Source organism: Arvicanthis niloticus, chromosome 26 (assembly GCF_011762505.2).
Source record: "Arvicanthis niloticus isolate mArvNil1 chromosome 26, mArvNil1.pat.X, whole genome shotgun sequence".
Lineage (NCBI taxonomy): Eukaryota > Metazoa > Chordata > Mammalia > Rodentia > Muridae > Arvicanthis > Arvicanthis niloticus.
Window position 1 is genome coordinate 26182831 of NC_133434.1, and position 17452 is coordinate 26200282.

General features: G+C 41.1%; 1 protein-coding gene across 7 annotated transcripts in view; it reads right to left on the reverse strand.

The window, feature by feature from the left end:
* Nucleotides 1-17452, reverse strand: part of Scaper (S-phase cyclin A associated protein in the ER) — a 325065-nt gene that overhangs the window by 44414 nt on the left and 263199 nt on the right. For all 7 annotated transcript variants that reach the window (XM_076925321.1, XM_076925318.1, XM_076925323.1 and 4 more), the window contains 2 exons: nucleotides 10770-11002; nucleotides 3327-3482 (listed from right to left, as the gene is read on the reverse strand). In XM_076925321.1, coding sequence (XP_076781436.1) covers nucleotides 3327-3482; nucleotides 10770-11002 — 389 coding nt within the window. The remainder of the gene's footprint in view (nucleotides 1-3326; nucleotides 3483-10769; nucleotides 11003-17452) is intronic.

Sequence of the window (17452 nt, forward strand, 5' to 3'; positions counted from 1 at the left end):
TGCTCTTCTCTATTTTCAGTGGATCTAGAGGTATTTGGTATTTTCATGTGGACTATGAGAAAGGCTCTCTGCTAATCTTTTGGCTGCCATCTCTACACTTTTCAGGAGTGCTCATTCTGGAATAGAAATCTGAACTTGTCCAAACAATTCAGTGGCAGTAGGCTTCTAGTTTCCTTTGAGACTTACAGCTAACATTTTGTTGTTGTTGTTTTTTGATTTTTTTTTTTTTTTTTTTTTTTTTTTTTTTTTGAGACAGGATTTCTCTGTGTAGTCCTGGCTATCCTGGAACTCACTCTGTAGACCAGGCTGGCCTTGAACTCAGAAATCCGCCTGTCTCTGCCTCCCAAGTGCTGGGATTAAAGGTGTGCGCCACCACTGCCCGGCCTACAGCTAACATTTAAGGAGCTTAATTAATGGTCCCTTAGTCTCCATGGTCACAAGGACATCAAACTGAACATAAAACACTATATAGTTTTAAATTATTTATGTATTTTTGGCTTGGGCTACCCCCAAAGCAGATTTTTAAACAAGGATATGGGTGTAAATATCTTTTGTATGTGAGAAAGTAGGGCAGGTATAAGGTTGAACAAGGAATTATTAATGAATAGGCTATTGCTGGGAACCCTATGATGTTGGGAGCCCACTTTTAACAGACAGCGGCTAGAAAGTGGCTTATGCAGCCATCTTGAGCCATATACCCTGACATGAGACTTGTTTTTCAATAGCCTACAACAGCTGAAGCACACTCTGATATCCCACATATCTTGTTTTGCTGTTTACTGCTCCCAGATGCAAGGTGCACGGTGCACGTGCTATCCATGCTATAGATGCCTGTAAGGCTTACGTCATATCCACACCTGCAAGGCACGTGGCAAAAGCCTACAAATACCCCAGATTTCTTCCCCTTTATCTTCTCTCTCTCTCTCTCTCTCTCTCTCTCTCTCTCTCTCTCTCTCTCTCTCTCTCTCAATAGACCCTGACCTGCAGACCGGAGCGGCAGCTTGGGCCGGGACACAGTGGCCACCAAGCGTGGGGCAGAGTGATCCTCAACACTATGAGACAGTGGTGAGTACACTTCAGAACCATTCCACAGAGGGATAGGAAAGCAAGAGTATTATCCACTCGTGTACTGTCTGAGAGTTAGTCCCCCTGCTCTTTGGCAGAGAACTTCCTCAGGTGGAGAAACAGGACTGTTAGGTGGTCTAAGGTTCAATACTGCCTGCTTCACTGTACACTGCATAGTATACTTTAACATTCATCCTGGTGGCAGGGTGAGGTGATACACTTCTTTAATCTCAATACTCAGGAGGCAGAGGCAGGCCAATACCTATGAGCTCAAGGTCAGCCTGGTCTACATAAAGAGTTTCAGGCCACAGGGGCAACAGAGTGAGACCCTATCTTAATAAAAACCCCAGACTTTAGTCCACTGAAGTGTTTCTTAACCTTCTTTTGGTGTGTTTTCCTTTCTTCTGTGTACAGTCTCTTTTACTGTAGTAAAAGTTTGTATGCCTGACTCCACACTAGACTCTGGGCTCCCCAAGGTCAGTGTTGTTAGTACCTAATGTAACACCTGGCACACAGCAGATGTTCTTAGTGAGTGTCACTGGATAAGATCATGATGATACATGAAGAACTAGAATTCTGTTTTCCATATATATATAAATGAGAAAATTAAAATAAATACACATGTTAACATTCTAAATAATATTAAGTCAAGTGTAGAAATGGAGACAGCAAGGCAGAAATCCTGAGTACTAATTTAAGTACTAATTTAATTTGATTCAGTTGCTTTCCCTATGGAAAGGAGATGGTGGATAACCTTTAATTTTCTTTCAAGTGCTACAGACTTCAAATGACCCAAGTTGTATAAGCAAAGGGTAAAGAGAGGCTAGCAAGTTTGTCATACTGTGTACTGCAGATAAAGAGCCGGGACCAGAAGGGGTTTGTTGTGTAACAGACCACCAGGGAAGAGGGCTCTAAGCTGGTGCCAATGCCTAGACAGAGCTGTTCCTATGTCTAAACTCTCTGTATTGTGGTAATACCAGATTCTATTATCAAAAGGGCAGACTTTGGTTACATTACTAGATAGAAACTACCTGGAATTTCAGATAACTTTATTTTTCCTATAAACGTCACAGAAGTGAGGAGCTGGGTCACAATAAGAAAGATTAGGTGAGTTTAGAGATCCTATATACAACAGTCTAAACCAGCGATGATTTAAAAGAAATGCCTGTCTCATGAAGCACTGCACACAGCACCTGCATTCTATGTGCCATGGTCAGATTTCTTTAAGAAGTCAATTTCTAAATGCCTCAAATACTTTTTTTTGTGACAAAACTTCAAAATATGGGATAAAAGAAAATTCAAAATACAAATAAGTGCTATTTAGAATTTAATTTTAAGCCAACTACTTTACTGAATAGCATTAGTATGCTACAGGGATGTGTCATATCCCTGTCAAAACAACAAGTCACTATTGTGAATGACTCTTACTCAGAGAAAAAAAAAAGAATGCCCAGGAGAGTTCCTGTCCTTTCTGGAGAACTGTTGCCTTTTAAATTTACTTCTTTTATTATCTGTGTGAATGCTGGGCACATATATGCAACAACGTATATACAAAAGTCAGAGTACAAATTTTGGGAGTTCTCCTTCAACACTGAGTTCTGGGGATCACAAAGTCAGGCCCTCAGGCTTGTGTGGGTTTTAATCACTGGACCATCCTGTTGGCCTGACAATTATTTCTGAGGACACCTTACAGGGTGGTGCTCAAGTCCATACTATGGCTTTAGCCATACCCATGAGCTACAAGTGCCTTCTGCGACCTACTGTTGTTGGATGACTCCTTTGCGTTGGTATGTTGGAAGAAGGAAAAGTAGAAAAAATAAAGATCTAGGAGATTAACCAAAAGGAGGTGACTGGCAACAATACCATGGTGAGGCCATGCTATTCTGGACTAATGGCCTGATTTGGTTTGGTGTGTTTTGTCACTAGTTCACTGACTGTCAGAGATCTGCTCCCCCCCCCCCCCCCCCCCACACACACACACCCTGGATCTCAGTAGAAGAGGAACTGGATGCATTCAGGTCTTTATGACACCAGTAAAAAAAAAAAAAAAACAACAAAAAAACCAAAACAAAACAAAACAAAAAACCAGACTGACTCTGGCAGGAACATCCATTCTACCCTCGAAGAAAAATGTAATCCACGTCTCAATGTGGAAAACCAATGATAAGGGAAATATAGGGGAGGAGGCTGAGTGACTACCACACAGCAGTGAAATTCAGACAGGCGGAACTTTAAGAGATGCTCTAACCTGTGACTCTTACCTTCCAGTGACAGCAAAGCATAGCATACACATCCCACGTAGGAATCCTGCGGCATGCTGCAGAAATGTGGCCATTTTGGGATTCTCATCCACTGGGCCTTGCACTGAGAGGAAGCAGCCACGCAGTCTGTCAATCAGACCCATGTTCACCACATAGCTAGTGAGAGAGAACAGTATGTCTCATTCTGCACAGCTTGCAATGTCTTCATCTTCTATGATAAAGCTTAGCACATCCAGGCTTGGATCCCTCGACATACAGACAGAATATAGGTTTGAGTTAAACAACGTAAGTACCAATGTCCTTAGATTTACTACTAAACAATCAGCTATTCTCTCATTATTCTTCTTGGTCTGAAAAACCTGACAATAGGTGGAAAAAAATGTGTAATGATTGCTACAGTCTTAACAAGTGGTGCTTTCTTAAGAACTGGGGGACCAAATTCACCACAACGTAGGGACTTAGAAGACAAATGATGTTTCCCAGATATACTTTCAAAAATCAATTTATTCTTTGACAACTTATACACACACAACATTACAGTCCACCTGACAACCTCACAATTTTTTATCCTTCTCTCCCAATGAACCCTGCCCATTTCCATGTGTTTCTGTTGTGTTTTCGGGTCCACTGACTTTACGCAGGACTGCTCCCATAGACATACTACCTAAACACTCTTGTTAACACTTTACATTTCTAATTTCAACTGTAGGTTCTCCACTAAAATAAAATCACCACTATGAACACAAATAACATTAAGACTCTTCATTACTCTTCATTGTAACAATAGACAGCTATATAATCTTAACTGAATCATGAGGACAAACTAGGAATGCTCCATAAAATAACTTGTATCCTCATTGAAAATTGTGGGTATATGAGAGACAGAGACTAAGAATGAAAACAATTTCAAATTAAAAAACACTTTTAAAGAGATATAGCAAGTAAACGCATTGTGTGATACTAGACAGGACTACAGATAAGAAAAAAATCTATAATGACATCACATACACGAGTCACAGTCATAGGATTTGGAGAAATCAAGTCATTCCTAGTGACTAGCTTTCATAGTATTGGAAGGTTCTATGTGTGCCACTGGGGAAGAAAAGTAACACTCTGCCCCAGATGACCCTGTGAGGTACACTAACAACTGGCCTGGCAATGTATTCCAATTGGTGCAACAGTGTCCAAGTGTTAGGAGACTAACCAACCACTTTCCTTATTTAAAGCCCTCTCTTAAAGACAGAACTCATGCCTGGTAGCATTTACTAGGCCACTGGGGATGGTGAGGTCATAGCCCTAGGGCAGACCTTGTATTCTGTTAAATGAACATAGAAATAAATTGCCTCCTCCTAAGTTCTTATTTTTATACCCACAGATTAATACACGTAACAGTCCTCTTTGCAGAAGCTCCTTTTTGTAGTAGATGGTGACTAATATAGGGACCCACAGTTAGTGCCATGTACAGAGAATAAGAGACCATGTTCTTTTTTTTTCTTTTTTAAAGATTTATTTATTTATTTTATATGAGTACACTATCACTGTCCTCAGACACACCAGACGTGGGCATCAGATCTCATTGCAGATGGTTGTGAGCCACCATGTGGTTGCTGGGAATTGAACTCAGGACCTCCGGAAGAGCAGCCAGTGCTCTTAACCGCTGAGTCATCTCTCCAGCACCGAGACCATGTTCTAAATGAGGCATCTATACCATTCTTCTACCCACTGCAAGGCTTAGGAATTACTGCAGAAGAGAGGGTGCTACAGATGATCAAAACAGTGTTCACTAAACATGACAAAATGTTGCACACACGAACTCATAGCTATGACAGCATGCACAACATCTGCATGAAATTCAGCCAGCCAAAATCCCAACATGATGGGGAAAAAGGGTTATTCAGTCCTACTGCTAGTTGAGAAGCTATTGGCAACTGATAGCTCCTGAGGGAAGTAAAGTCAGTTTTCTTCTGGGATAAGGCCCTTGACGGTTACCCTGTTGAGATTTGTCTTTTGCTATGTATTGTAATGCTAAATACTTTTTCCCAAGCCTGGTCAACCCCAGGGATGAGAGGATCTGCACTACACAAGTGATGATTGTGTAGTTACCCCTGCTTGGTGAATAAATATGCCTACAGCCTATAGCTGGGCAGAAGAGAGATGGTGGGGCTTGGGTTTCTGAGCTTGGGGTCTGAGAAGAGACCAAAGGAGGGAGAAGGGAGTGGTAGGTGGAGAGAAGAAAGATACTATGAGGTAAGTGAATCATGAAAACACAGCCATGAGAGCTGGCCAATGGGAGTTAAGAGCAGCCTGATGGAACATGGCAAGTCATAATTCGGAGTTATCGACAGGGAAGTAGACATAATAGCTTAGAGGGTAGATAGCAGCCCAGCTCTAGTGCATTAAAGGCTTATTATAAATGTAAAAGTTGTGTGTCTTTTATCTGGGAACTGAATGTTCAAAGGTGGAGTAGAAATCCAAAATTCAAATTAAATTTTTACTACAACAGTTCCCATGTTCCTACACCCATCCTACATACTGTAGCACCAAATGGATTCAGCAGGTTAAACAAAGAAGCCCATGAAATTTGGAGGGAAAACTCATAGTGGAGAGACAGAGGGATCGGGAGGCACAAACTCACTTCATGTGCAACAACTACTTGGTTTGATCCTCTGTTATTCTTGTGAAACTTGGGTAAAACTAAATCAAACTCTGAGAATAACAATTTTTTTTTCTGTAACCTAGGGACTCTTCTCTCTTTTGCTGCCATCCATGAAACGGTAGCAGGTTAATATTTTAGCTTAACAGAAAGGTCCAATCTTTGACCTTTTATTATCCCTGGCAATCAATTAATATGGGTTATAAACATTAAAATAGTGTTATAATTCTAGAATAAACCACACTCGACCATCCTTTAAAATGTTTCTGGATTTACCTATGCTAACATTTGTCAGGGATTTCTATAGTACATTCATCAAAGAGATACTGACATGGGACTTTTGGAGGAATATTTTTGTCACACTTATTAGCATTTCTATTGGTATCATAAACCAAAGTATTCTTTCCTCTTCTCTGAGAAAAAATTTGTGTGATTGGTAGCATATTTTTCCCTCTGAAATGATTCACAGAACTTACAAATAAAGTCATCTATAGTTAAACATTTCTTTGTAGAGGTACTTTTGGATAGATTTCTGTTGATGCATAAAAACATCAGTTTATAAAATTCAAGGAGTTCAGCTAACTATGGGCAGGACAAGCACAAAGGACCTACGTTTAAACAGACTGTCAACTGCACAAAGTCAAAAACAAAGTCTGGAGAGGAGTGACAAAAAGGACACATATTTACAGGAGAAAATGATGCAAAAAGCCGATTTCTCATAGGATGGAGTCAGAAGACAACAGAGCAGCATCTTTACTATGTTTCAAGAAAAAACACCTCAAAGTTGGAACAAAACAGACTCTTCTAACAGTAAATGTAAGAAACTATCTATGGCATACTAATATTAAAATAGAAGTCTAAAACAACAAATATTTAACATAAAGAATAAGAAAAGGGCCATTGTATCTGAAAAGCATACCAGTCCTGGAGCATACAGATTTTCCCCAGTCATGAAATAAGACTTGCCTAGGTAAATTGAGGTAAATATACACTGTTGGAAATAACACTTTTCTTTGGAGATAATGTTTTGTAGTAGCCTAAGCTGACCTTCAACTCACTACTTTTCTGCCTCTGGAGAGTTTGGATTGTAAGTCTGTGCTACTAAGCTCCAGCACAGTTGCGGGGAATGGAAGAAAGAACAAGTGAGTAGCTTTGCCTAGCTCCTAACAAACAGGCCTGCCATCCTAAATAATGGCTTCACATTGGTTAAAAGTTGTTCCCCACCCCACTCCTTTTTACTAACTGTTAGAACTAAAAAAAATTAGGAATATAGAGTTGTGTACTGTCCAGGACACTATCCATAGGTAAATGTAGTTTGAATTCAGTCTCCAGGGCATAATCCATTAGATAAATGTAATCTAAACTCTTCCAGTTTTCCGCCTATTTTTTAGACAGGGTTTATGCCCCCTAATGCTGGGCTCACAGGCATGCAACAGGTATACTCAGCTTTTATGTAGGTGCTGGGCATATGAATGTAGTTTCATAGCCAGCACTCTCACTCACGGAGTGATCTCAGTCCCTTCTCTAGCACAATTCTTAATTTTTTAAAGAGCTAGTAGTAGTCCTTGATGTTTACAGATATAATAGCTCTACAGTTTTACATTATTGTTTTGAGAGATCCTGGAGACCAAACATAGAGATAATTTTGTAGGCACCTAATTTTCTACATTAAATCCTTTCAAATTAAATTTGTTACAGTGGTTTCTGTTTCTACAACCAAATTCTGATTGATATAAGTAATAGTGATGAATAATGTTCTCCTTCACAATAAAAAGTACAATGTAAGTGAAGACAATAGCCACTTATCATTTTATGCCTATGAGAATTATAAAAGCAAGGATATAGGAAATGGGAACTTTTATTTTTTGATGATAGAAATAGAAAAATTATATAGTTACTAGGGAGAATAGTGTGGTATTATCTGGTAGAGATGAACATTCATTTATTTTATCATTCAAAATTCCTCTTGTAAGTACATGACCTTGAAAGTGATGCAAACACAGAATATGTCTATAAAGGTGCTGGCTCCATTTTTTTAGTGAATAGTGACAAGGAGGAATCAGTTTCCTATGGAAATAGGCAAATAAATATTATGGGCTTATTTATAGAGCAGAATTGTAGAACAGCTAAAATTAACAACATTAAAATATGTTGAATTTAATTGTATCAACTAGTAGTTGACAAATACTATCAGAGTATTTATATAATTGTTAAGAAGTCATAAAAATTTAAAGTATAATGTATTATTTATGGATATTCACATATGCTCACACAGACACACAGAACAAGCATGGGATGATGTCTGTCCACTCTAAGATAATGATGTAGGTCTTAGAAGAGAGAGAATAGGAAAACAGAACAAAGGTGAGGAGGTAATTCTACCTGTGCCATTTGTTTTGTTTACATTAAGAAAAAAAAAAAAAACCCAAAATCTGAGATTAAAAGAGAAAAACACTTACCAGGTGTTAGAGCATAGTATCTACAATATTGTTTTTGTGTATGTCGATGTATTTAAAATTTTGAATATTTAAACACTGAAAAAGATATATTCATGCCTGTTCTGTTGTTCTAGGTAAGAAGAAAGAGACCTATGTCAGGTTTTGCTCTGGCTTTGTTCAAGATCCATCTCTGGGCCAAGTCAGACAACAGACAGCTCCAGAGACTACAATGACACCTTACCACTTAACTTTACACTGACAACACTGCCATGATGCAGAGATAAAGGATGGTCTCCTGTCAGCTAAGATTTGGGAAGGTTAAAAAACAGATATGGAAATGAATACTTATGCTGTGTATGCCCTGTGAGGCATAAAGTCATCACTTAGAAGATTCAAAACAAGTCCCACCTCCAGGCTCAGCAAATCAATATTATAATGCGTATCTTTAAGAAAATAACATTCCAAAGTGTTCGTTCTCAAGTACAGTGCTTGTTAATCATCTTTTCAAAGCTACACCTGTTATCTGTGTCAGGACAGAAGAGTACTGCTATTCTCTTTGTTAGTATTTCGTCTAAACTCCACATCCCCAGTTACCTGGCAATAGCCAGGTATGCTCCTCCCCACAGTTACCTGGCAACAGCCAGGTATGCTCCTCCCCACAGTTACCTGGCAACCGCCAGGTAGCCTGATCTACTATAAAAGGGGCTGCTTGCCCCCTCCTCTCTCTTTTACTCCCTCTCTTCTTCTCTTGCTCTCTTCCTCTCTTACCCTCTTGCCTCTCTGTCCCCTCCCCGATCTTTCTATCTCTCCACGTGGTCATGGCCGGCCTCTACTTCTCTTCTCTCCCCACCTTTGCCCTTTCCCCTGAATAAACCTTTTCCCACTTAGAACCGCGTGGTCTGGAGTAGTCTATTCTCAACGGCGGTCAGATATTCCTTACACTCTTCCCTCCCTGGCAATAAGTTCTTTCTTTAAGAAGGATTTGGCAGATTGCTGGAGAGATGGCTCAGTGGTTAAGAGCACCAACTGCTCTTCCAGAGGTCCTGAGTTCAATTCCTAGCAACCACATGGTGGCTCACAACCATCTGTAATGGGATCCGATACCCTCTTTTGGTGTGTCTGAAGAGAGTGACTGGTGAAAAAAAAAAAAAAAAAAGATATGGCAACTTAGTAATACATGTAAAACTACATGCATTTTCTCCTAGAAGGTGGACTGGAATTGTACTAAAGCATTAGGCTGGACCTCCTGCCTCACCACAGCCAAACACAGCCAAAGGAGGGGCTCATAACATCCCTAAGGGAGAACACTGGGACACAATGACATTCATCAGCAGGGATGGCTAAGTTCTACAATGACCAAAAGGACATGAGGAAATGGAATGGGATCAAGCAACTGAGAGAAAGGGCAGGGAGGGTAAAAGTCAAGTGCTCTAAGATAAATGGCTATGGACCCAAAGGCCCTGGTGCACTCCAGCAATAAATATGCTTGCAAAAGAGGGCAGCAAGATGAAAGGGGGAGTGAAGGAAAGATACTGAATGAAACAACTTTTCCCAATGAAGCAGCACAAGAAGCCAGAGGGAATTTATGAGCTGTGAAAAAAACCAATGCAGAGGAGGGCATTTTCTTTCTCTATTAACCTACCATAAGTTTCAGAGAGCAACAAATTGCATGGATTTGGAATCCAAAGATCAGTGCAGACCACAGAAGGCTTGCTGAGTGGTGGAACAGTAACTGATTAACACCAGATGGAACCCTGCTGGGAAATTAAACATTCTACCTGATTCAAGATTCACAAGGGAGAAAAAAAGTTCAGATGCTAAAGTAGGAGTAAATTTCCCTGGAGCAAAGGAGGCCTTTGAAGGAAGCAAGGCAGGCCTGAACAGGTGTCAGGAACTGCCACGTTTGTGTGGAGCAACGTGTACACATGCTGAGAGTCTAAGGAGACGTGAGCTCCAGTCAGCCTTCCACTCTCCTTTTAACTCATTACATAGCCTTGGCCAAAGCACTTAAACCCCCTGAACAATTTCCTCATCTAGTTTAAATTAGAAGCTGTACACGGCCAGGGGTGCAAAGACTCCAAAGTCTTCCCTGTAACAAGTGCTCCATAAGTGGTAACTCTTGTTATATTAAGTCTGAACTCAGACTGTGGCTGCGAGTGCTGCATGGCTTTGGCACCACATCTCAGAGTGGCCTGAGCTCTATGCTGCACTTCCTTCTCTCTACAAATGATGGCATAGATTCTACCAAAATTTCATGGACAATGCTGCAAAAAGTACAGCTATCTGGAGAGTCTTAAGTTCTAATTATTTTAATATCTTAATAAAACATTTAAAAAAGTGTAGTGATTTTACCTGATAAGGTCTTGCACTCGACTGTTAAAAGCATCACCTTGTGAGGGTTTGTTTTTCATTTCCTGTGTTGATATTTTTGGGGTAGCTGGCCGGCTGTTTCCATCTGGTCGGTTGGCAATCAGACAGTTAAAAACTACAGCACTGGCTCTGAGAAGTCCAGTTGTCAAGCCTTCAAAAACTTGTTTATTTGTATTTCTTCCCAAAACAGCATTATTTTCATCTGGAACATAAACCTAGAAATAAGAAGCAGTGAGTATGTGTCAGTGAAACCATGAAAATTGGACAGAGGTAACTTGTGAAAGTTTTAGAGTCATAAGTAATTTCTGAAATTCTACCTGAGGCAATGAGACATTCGAGTGTGCTGGCTCCGAGGCTGGGTGACCAGTCACATCCCAGCTTTGCCTTTATTAGTCATATGAATATTATTTTTTTCTAAATTCTAACTTTTTATCTATAAAACAGGAATAATAACATGCCTACATTATAGGTTCCTGAAAGGGCGAACTAAGGTAAATGCACACAAAATACTATCACGGGGATTTGCACAGAACTATATTAAAATTTTTTATGAACTAAGTTTATACACTCATAACACTGTTTCATGTGAGAATGGATTCTTTTTTTTTAAAGATTTATTTATTTAATTTATTTATTGTATATGAGTATAATGTAACTGTCTTCAGACACACCAGAAGGCATCAGTTCCCATTGCAGATGGTTGTGAGCCACCATGTGGTTGCTGGGAATTGAACTTAGGACCTCTGGAAGAGCAACCAGTGCTCTTAACTGCTGAGCCATCTCTCCAGCCCAAGAATGGATTCTTAAGAACACTCAATTTAAATAACTCTATTAGGAAAACATTCACATTTCTTATTACAAAATGGCAAAAGTTATTTTTCTGAAACACAGAGTTTCACTGTGTTGCTCCTCAGGCACCATCCATCTATTGTTTGCGTGGGTTTTGGCAATGCACGCTTTGATATTTCTGGTCCTCATGCTTGTGGGGCAGGCGCTTTCCTGATTTAAACAAAGCGTCTTCCCAGCTCCTCCGTGATGATTTTCATTTAATTAACTGTATCTTTAATTTTGGGAAATTGCAGATTTTAAAGAAAAATTGATTTTAAAGGAGATTTTTCTCTTATATCTGACTTCTCTGAACTTTATATTTGAGATTTTTTTTCTTTAGTACTCTTGGACATGACCCCCAGCCAGGCATAGCATGGCCTCAGCTCGCAGAACAAGCCTGAGAAGGGACCCCCAGTCTGAAGCCACAGCGCTCAGATGAGGAGCAAGCTGTAATGACCCCTGCCTGGTGCCATGCAGCATGGGTAGGGCATGTGATTTCTGAGCCAACCCTAGATATCTACAGGGCCCTGGGGCCATGAAGATGAACAAGTAAGTGGTGGACAGATGAAAGAGAAGAACAGTGTGAGCACAATGAAGAGAGGTCGAACTGGAGATTCGAGATAGTGAGGAAGAGTTGGATGTGAGTAGTCAGTGATGATACCTGAGGTCATGGGGAGGTGCTGGCCCGGTGCTCCCACTGAGGGCCATGTCTGGGTCTGTGCTCTGCAGCAGCAGGTGGTCTGTTACTACCAAAGGCCTGGCAGAAGTCTCTGGTCTGAGCTGCCACCTGGGGCCATGTTGATGGCTGAAGGCTGTTCAGAGCTGGCCCTACCCATCCCCTGGGAATCCTGGGAGAGCTAGCCCCAACTCTCCACAGTGGCAGTACTCCGGATATAGGACTGCACCTAGTGGGAGGTGCAAGTGAGCCAGCCCTGAGGATGTGAGCCTGGGAGAGCTAGCTAGCTCTGCCACTCCTCTGTTGTAAGGTGGTGTGGGTGAGGGAAAGATGCCCACCCCTCAGCATCCTAGGGTCCTGAGTGGAGAGCTGTTGTTACAGCTCACCAGCTGTACTTGGAAGTAAAGAAGTATGGACAAAAGGGTAAACCTTCAGATGCAGTGTGACACAGCAGCTTCCACAGGGAGATTTTTTTTTCCCTTTTGGAGGAGGTAGATTTTTTTTTTTTTTTTTTTTAAAATACTAGAGATTCATGCCCAGGTATGTCAATCAGTGTATTATAGCCTGCATCCAGTAAAAAAAAAAAAAAAAAAAAAAATCTGTTTTGACAAGATCTGTGTGACAGGCTTTGTTATGCTTGATTAGTAAGATACCCAGTTTTCCCCTACTGGTAAATTTTAACTGTCTTAGTCAGGGTGTGTATCCTATACAAAACATTATGACCAAGAAGCAAGTTGGGGAGGAAAGGGTTTATTTAGCTTACACTTCCACATTGCTGTTCATCACCAAAGGAAGTCAGGACAGGAACTCACACAGGGCAGGAACCAGGAGGCAGGAGCTGATGCAGAGGCCATGGAGGGCTGCTGCTTACTGGCTTGCTTCCCCGGGCTTGCTCAGTTTGCTTTCTCATAGAACCCAAGACTACCAGCCCAGGTATGGCACCACCCACAATGGGCCCTCCCCCGCCTTGATCACTAATTGAGAAAATGCCTTACAGCTGGATCTCTTGGAGGCATTTCCTCAAGGAGGGCTCCTTTCTCTGTGATAACTCCAGCTTGTCAAGTTGACACACAAAACCAGCCAGTACACTATTAATATTCTTAAGTCTCTTCTCTTGAGACAGGCAATGTTAGCAGTCAGACATCTTTACAACCGGCTTTCAAGGGATCCAGCAACAAGACACATCATCTCTAGCTGCCCAAAGGACATTGTTGCATGTCCCTTTGAGCATGCCCCAATAAAAGTCACAGTTTTCTGGCATTCCTCTCTACCCCCAACCCCCATTTTCTCTCTCCCAGAGGCTGCCTCTTTAATAACTCTCCCATGTAAGACCTGTCGCATGGTGTGTTCTTGTCAGGACCTACTGCCTAATTCCATCAGTCAATTACACTGTGCTTCCAGAATTCTGTATTCCTCAAGCCTCAAGTATGTAATGTGGTGCCCAGGTGTCAGAGGTTCCTAGAAGTTCAAGTGTCACTGATTTGGCAAAAGATCTTTTTAACTGTTTATCGATTCTTTGTTAATTTTACATCCTGTGCTCCAATCCCACTCATTTTCTTGTCCATTTGAGTCCTTCCTTGCAACCCCCCTCCTGAAAGTAAAAAGAAGTAAAATAAAGTAAATAAATAAACAAAACAAAATCTCATTGTGGAAGCTGTAGTGTGTCCCACAGTACACCCTTTTGTCTAAGCAGCTTCACTTGCAAATGTCCATTGCAGTGAGTCATTGGTTTGGGTCAAGGCCTCTGGCTCCTGCCATATTATCAAGACTGGATCCTCACCAGGACTTCTGTTGTTGTCCTGTGTCACGGAGATCTTGCAGCTTTAGATTTGCAGGACTGGCACCTTTATGTGCTCCAGCAGATGGGGTAGTAGTCCAAAAAAGTACAGAATACCTAGGATATAATCCACAGAACTCAAGAAGATGGGCCCAAATGAGGATGCTTCAATCTCACTTGGGAGGGAGGGACCTGGGTGAGAGAGGAGAGGGGTGGGGGGAGAGGGGAACGTGATCAGGTATGGGGTGGGGGAGACAGGAGAGAAGCCCTGAAGACCAGCAGAATGAATGAAAATATGCAACCTTGGGGGTGGTGGTAGGTCGGGGTCCTCTAGAAATTACCAGAGACCTGGGAGGTGAGAGACACTTAGGACTCAGAGGAAGAAACCTTAGATGAAATGCCCAACAGTGGGGTAGAGTCCACCTCCAGTAGAAAGACAGGGCATCAAGTGGAGGGATGGAGTTACCATCCACAGTCAAAAATTTTGACCCAGAATTGTTCCTGTCTAAAAGAATTGTGGGAACAAAAATGGAGAAGAGACTGAGGGAAAGGTGGTCCATGACTGGCCCAACTTGAGATCCATCTCAAGGGGAGGCCTCAAGGCCTGACACTATTATTGATGCTATATGTGCTTACAGACAGGAGCCTAGCATGGCAGTTCTCTAAGAGGCCCAACAAGCAGCTGAGACAGATGCAGACACTTACACCCAACCATTGGACTGAAGTTGGGAACCTCTGAATTAGGGAATTAGTTGAATTAGGGAAAGGCTGGAAGAAGCTGAGGAAGCGGGCAACTACATAGGAAGACCAGCAATCTCAACTAACCCGGACCTCTGAGATCTCTCAGACACTGAGCTACTGACCACACAGCATACATGAGCTGGTCTGAGGCTCCCAATACATATACAGCAGAAGACTGCCTGGTCTGGCCTCAGTGGGAGAAGATGGGTCTAACCCTTGAGAGACTTGAGGCCCCAGGGAATGGAGCAGCCTGGTGGGGGGCTTGAGGGGGAACTCCTCTTGGAGATGGGGGGGGGGAGGAGAGGGAGGAATGAGATGAGAAACTCTGGGAGGGTGTACAGGGAGGGGACAATTACTGGAATGTAAAAAAGTAAAAGTAATAATAAAAAATGAAAACTAAAAAAATTTTTTTTTCTCTGAGGGCTGGGGAAGGGTCACATACTTGGATGCACTCATAGTGGGTAAGACCTCAGGCATATAGGCCATTTAGAACTACCTCTTTAAAACACTGTATGTGTATGTGTGTGTGCATACACATACATACATATATACATACATACATGCATACATATGTATGTATGCATGTATGCATGTATGCATGTATGCATGTATGTATGTATGTATGTATGTATGTATGTATGTATGTATACAGGTGGCCTAGGTCCAGCCCCTGCATGTTCTTTGGTTGGTGGTTCAGTCTCTGTGAGCCCTCATGGGCCCAGGTTACTTGACTCTGTAGGTCTTCTGTGCTGTCTTTGACTCCTCTGGCTTGCTCAATTCTATCTCTCACTTTCCATAAGTCTTCTCCAGCTCTACTTGATGTTTGACTGTTGGTCTCTACATCTGTTTCCATCTGCAGCTGAATGAAGCTTCTTAGGAGACAGTCACCTGCCATTGGACCCCATTCCCCGAACTGGACTGCCTAGTTGAGTCTCAGTGGGAGAGGATATGCTTAGTAAGTGTCTCAGGGTGGGGGGCATCCAAGGGAAGCTTCCCCTGAGGAGAAGGAGAGAGGATAATGGGGGAGAGGGATTTGTAAGGGTGGTACTAGGTGGAAAGGAGGAAGGGGAGGTTGCAATCAGAATGTAAAGTGAATAAATTAAAGAAGTAAAAAAAAAAAGAAAAAAATGTTGAACTTATAGACTGAATATAATTTATATGTTTTATCAGCTACATTTTAGTTAACTCACTAGAGACAATACTTCCTGGTTCTTTCATACACTATGGAAGATTTTGGTTGACCCACTTTATGAGTAATGTTGGAAGTCTTCAGTCTTTATTAATTTTTTGTATTAAAAGATTATACTGCCTTTCATCATGAAATGTTTAAAATAAAGCACTATTCATGAATGAAGGTGTTTTTAAGAAATCCTTTGATTACCTAGAAGTATTTTACTTAGCAAGCCTATCATTTAAGAATATAGTTAATAATCAAGAGGAAAACAGAATTCTGAGATATAAAATTAATGGCTCTTACTGAGTTGCTCATCTCACCTTTGAAAACCTACTAAACACATGGTGGACAGGACAAAGGAGTCCTCTGAGTGGCCTTGAGTTTCCATGTGTCTGCATGTTGTTTTCATGTTGTTTCCTTATGAGGGTTGTGTCTACATGGGCATTTGGTGACAATAACAAGAGAGTAACTAACACACAGAAGAAGATAAAAAATAATGCTTACTGAAGTTCAATTTAAGCATTATTCTTGTGCCATCTAGTTCATGTAAGTTTTACAGATTGAAGAATCGAAGTTCAGAGACTTCAAGTAATGCACCCAAATCTCAGTTACTTATCAGAAGTCTGGGGCCTTGAACCTGATCTGTTCTAGTCTAAACCATGGTGTGCTTTCACTCCTCCTCTGTATCAGGCATCTCATTATTGAAGATTGTGGAGAAATTCTGTCTCCAGAGGACAGAAGTGAAAATTAGTCATGAGTCAAACAGTGCTTCATTGATGTCTCTTAAAACACAAGATTCTGTATGAGCTTTATTGTTGGCTAAAGAAAAAGCCAATATTAAATGGTTGTGGTAAAACTGACTGAAATACAGTAACTTCATTGTCCAGAAGCTGTAAGTGTGGTTTGGGAACCCAATGTTTCCTCATCTGGCACAAACAAACAAACAAACCCCCAAACCAAAAACCCAAACAAAAACAGAAAACCAAAAACCAAAACAAAACTAAAACAAAAAAAAACAAAAACAAAAACCAAAAAACAAAAACAAACCCAAATCAAACCAAACCCAACCCGACGCATTATGTAAACCAGGCCTGTTTTCGTGCCCCTCCTATTTTTTTTCCTGTAGCTGACAGCTTTTTAAATTTACAAATATAATTTTTGCTTGGGTTTCATAATATAAATACAAAGAAGACAGCCTCCCTCATGAGGGTTGCTGGGACAAACTCTGGAACCTCAGGCCAGGCTCTGCTAAAAGAACTTTATTATATGACCTTTTATAAAACAAACAAACAAAAACATGACTATTTTCCAAGTGTCAACAAACTTTAAATTCAATTCAACCAACCTTGCGTTTTTTGCATATATCCCCGGACCCCCGAATCTCTGTTTCTGTCCTTTAAGTTGGCCTTTTACTGATGAGAATTCTGTTGGCTACCTTTATATCAACACTATACAACCTGAAGCCATTT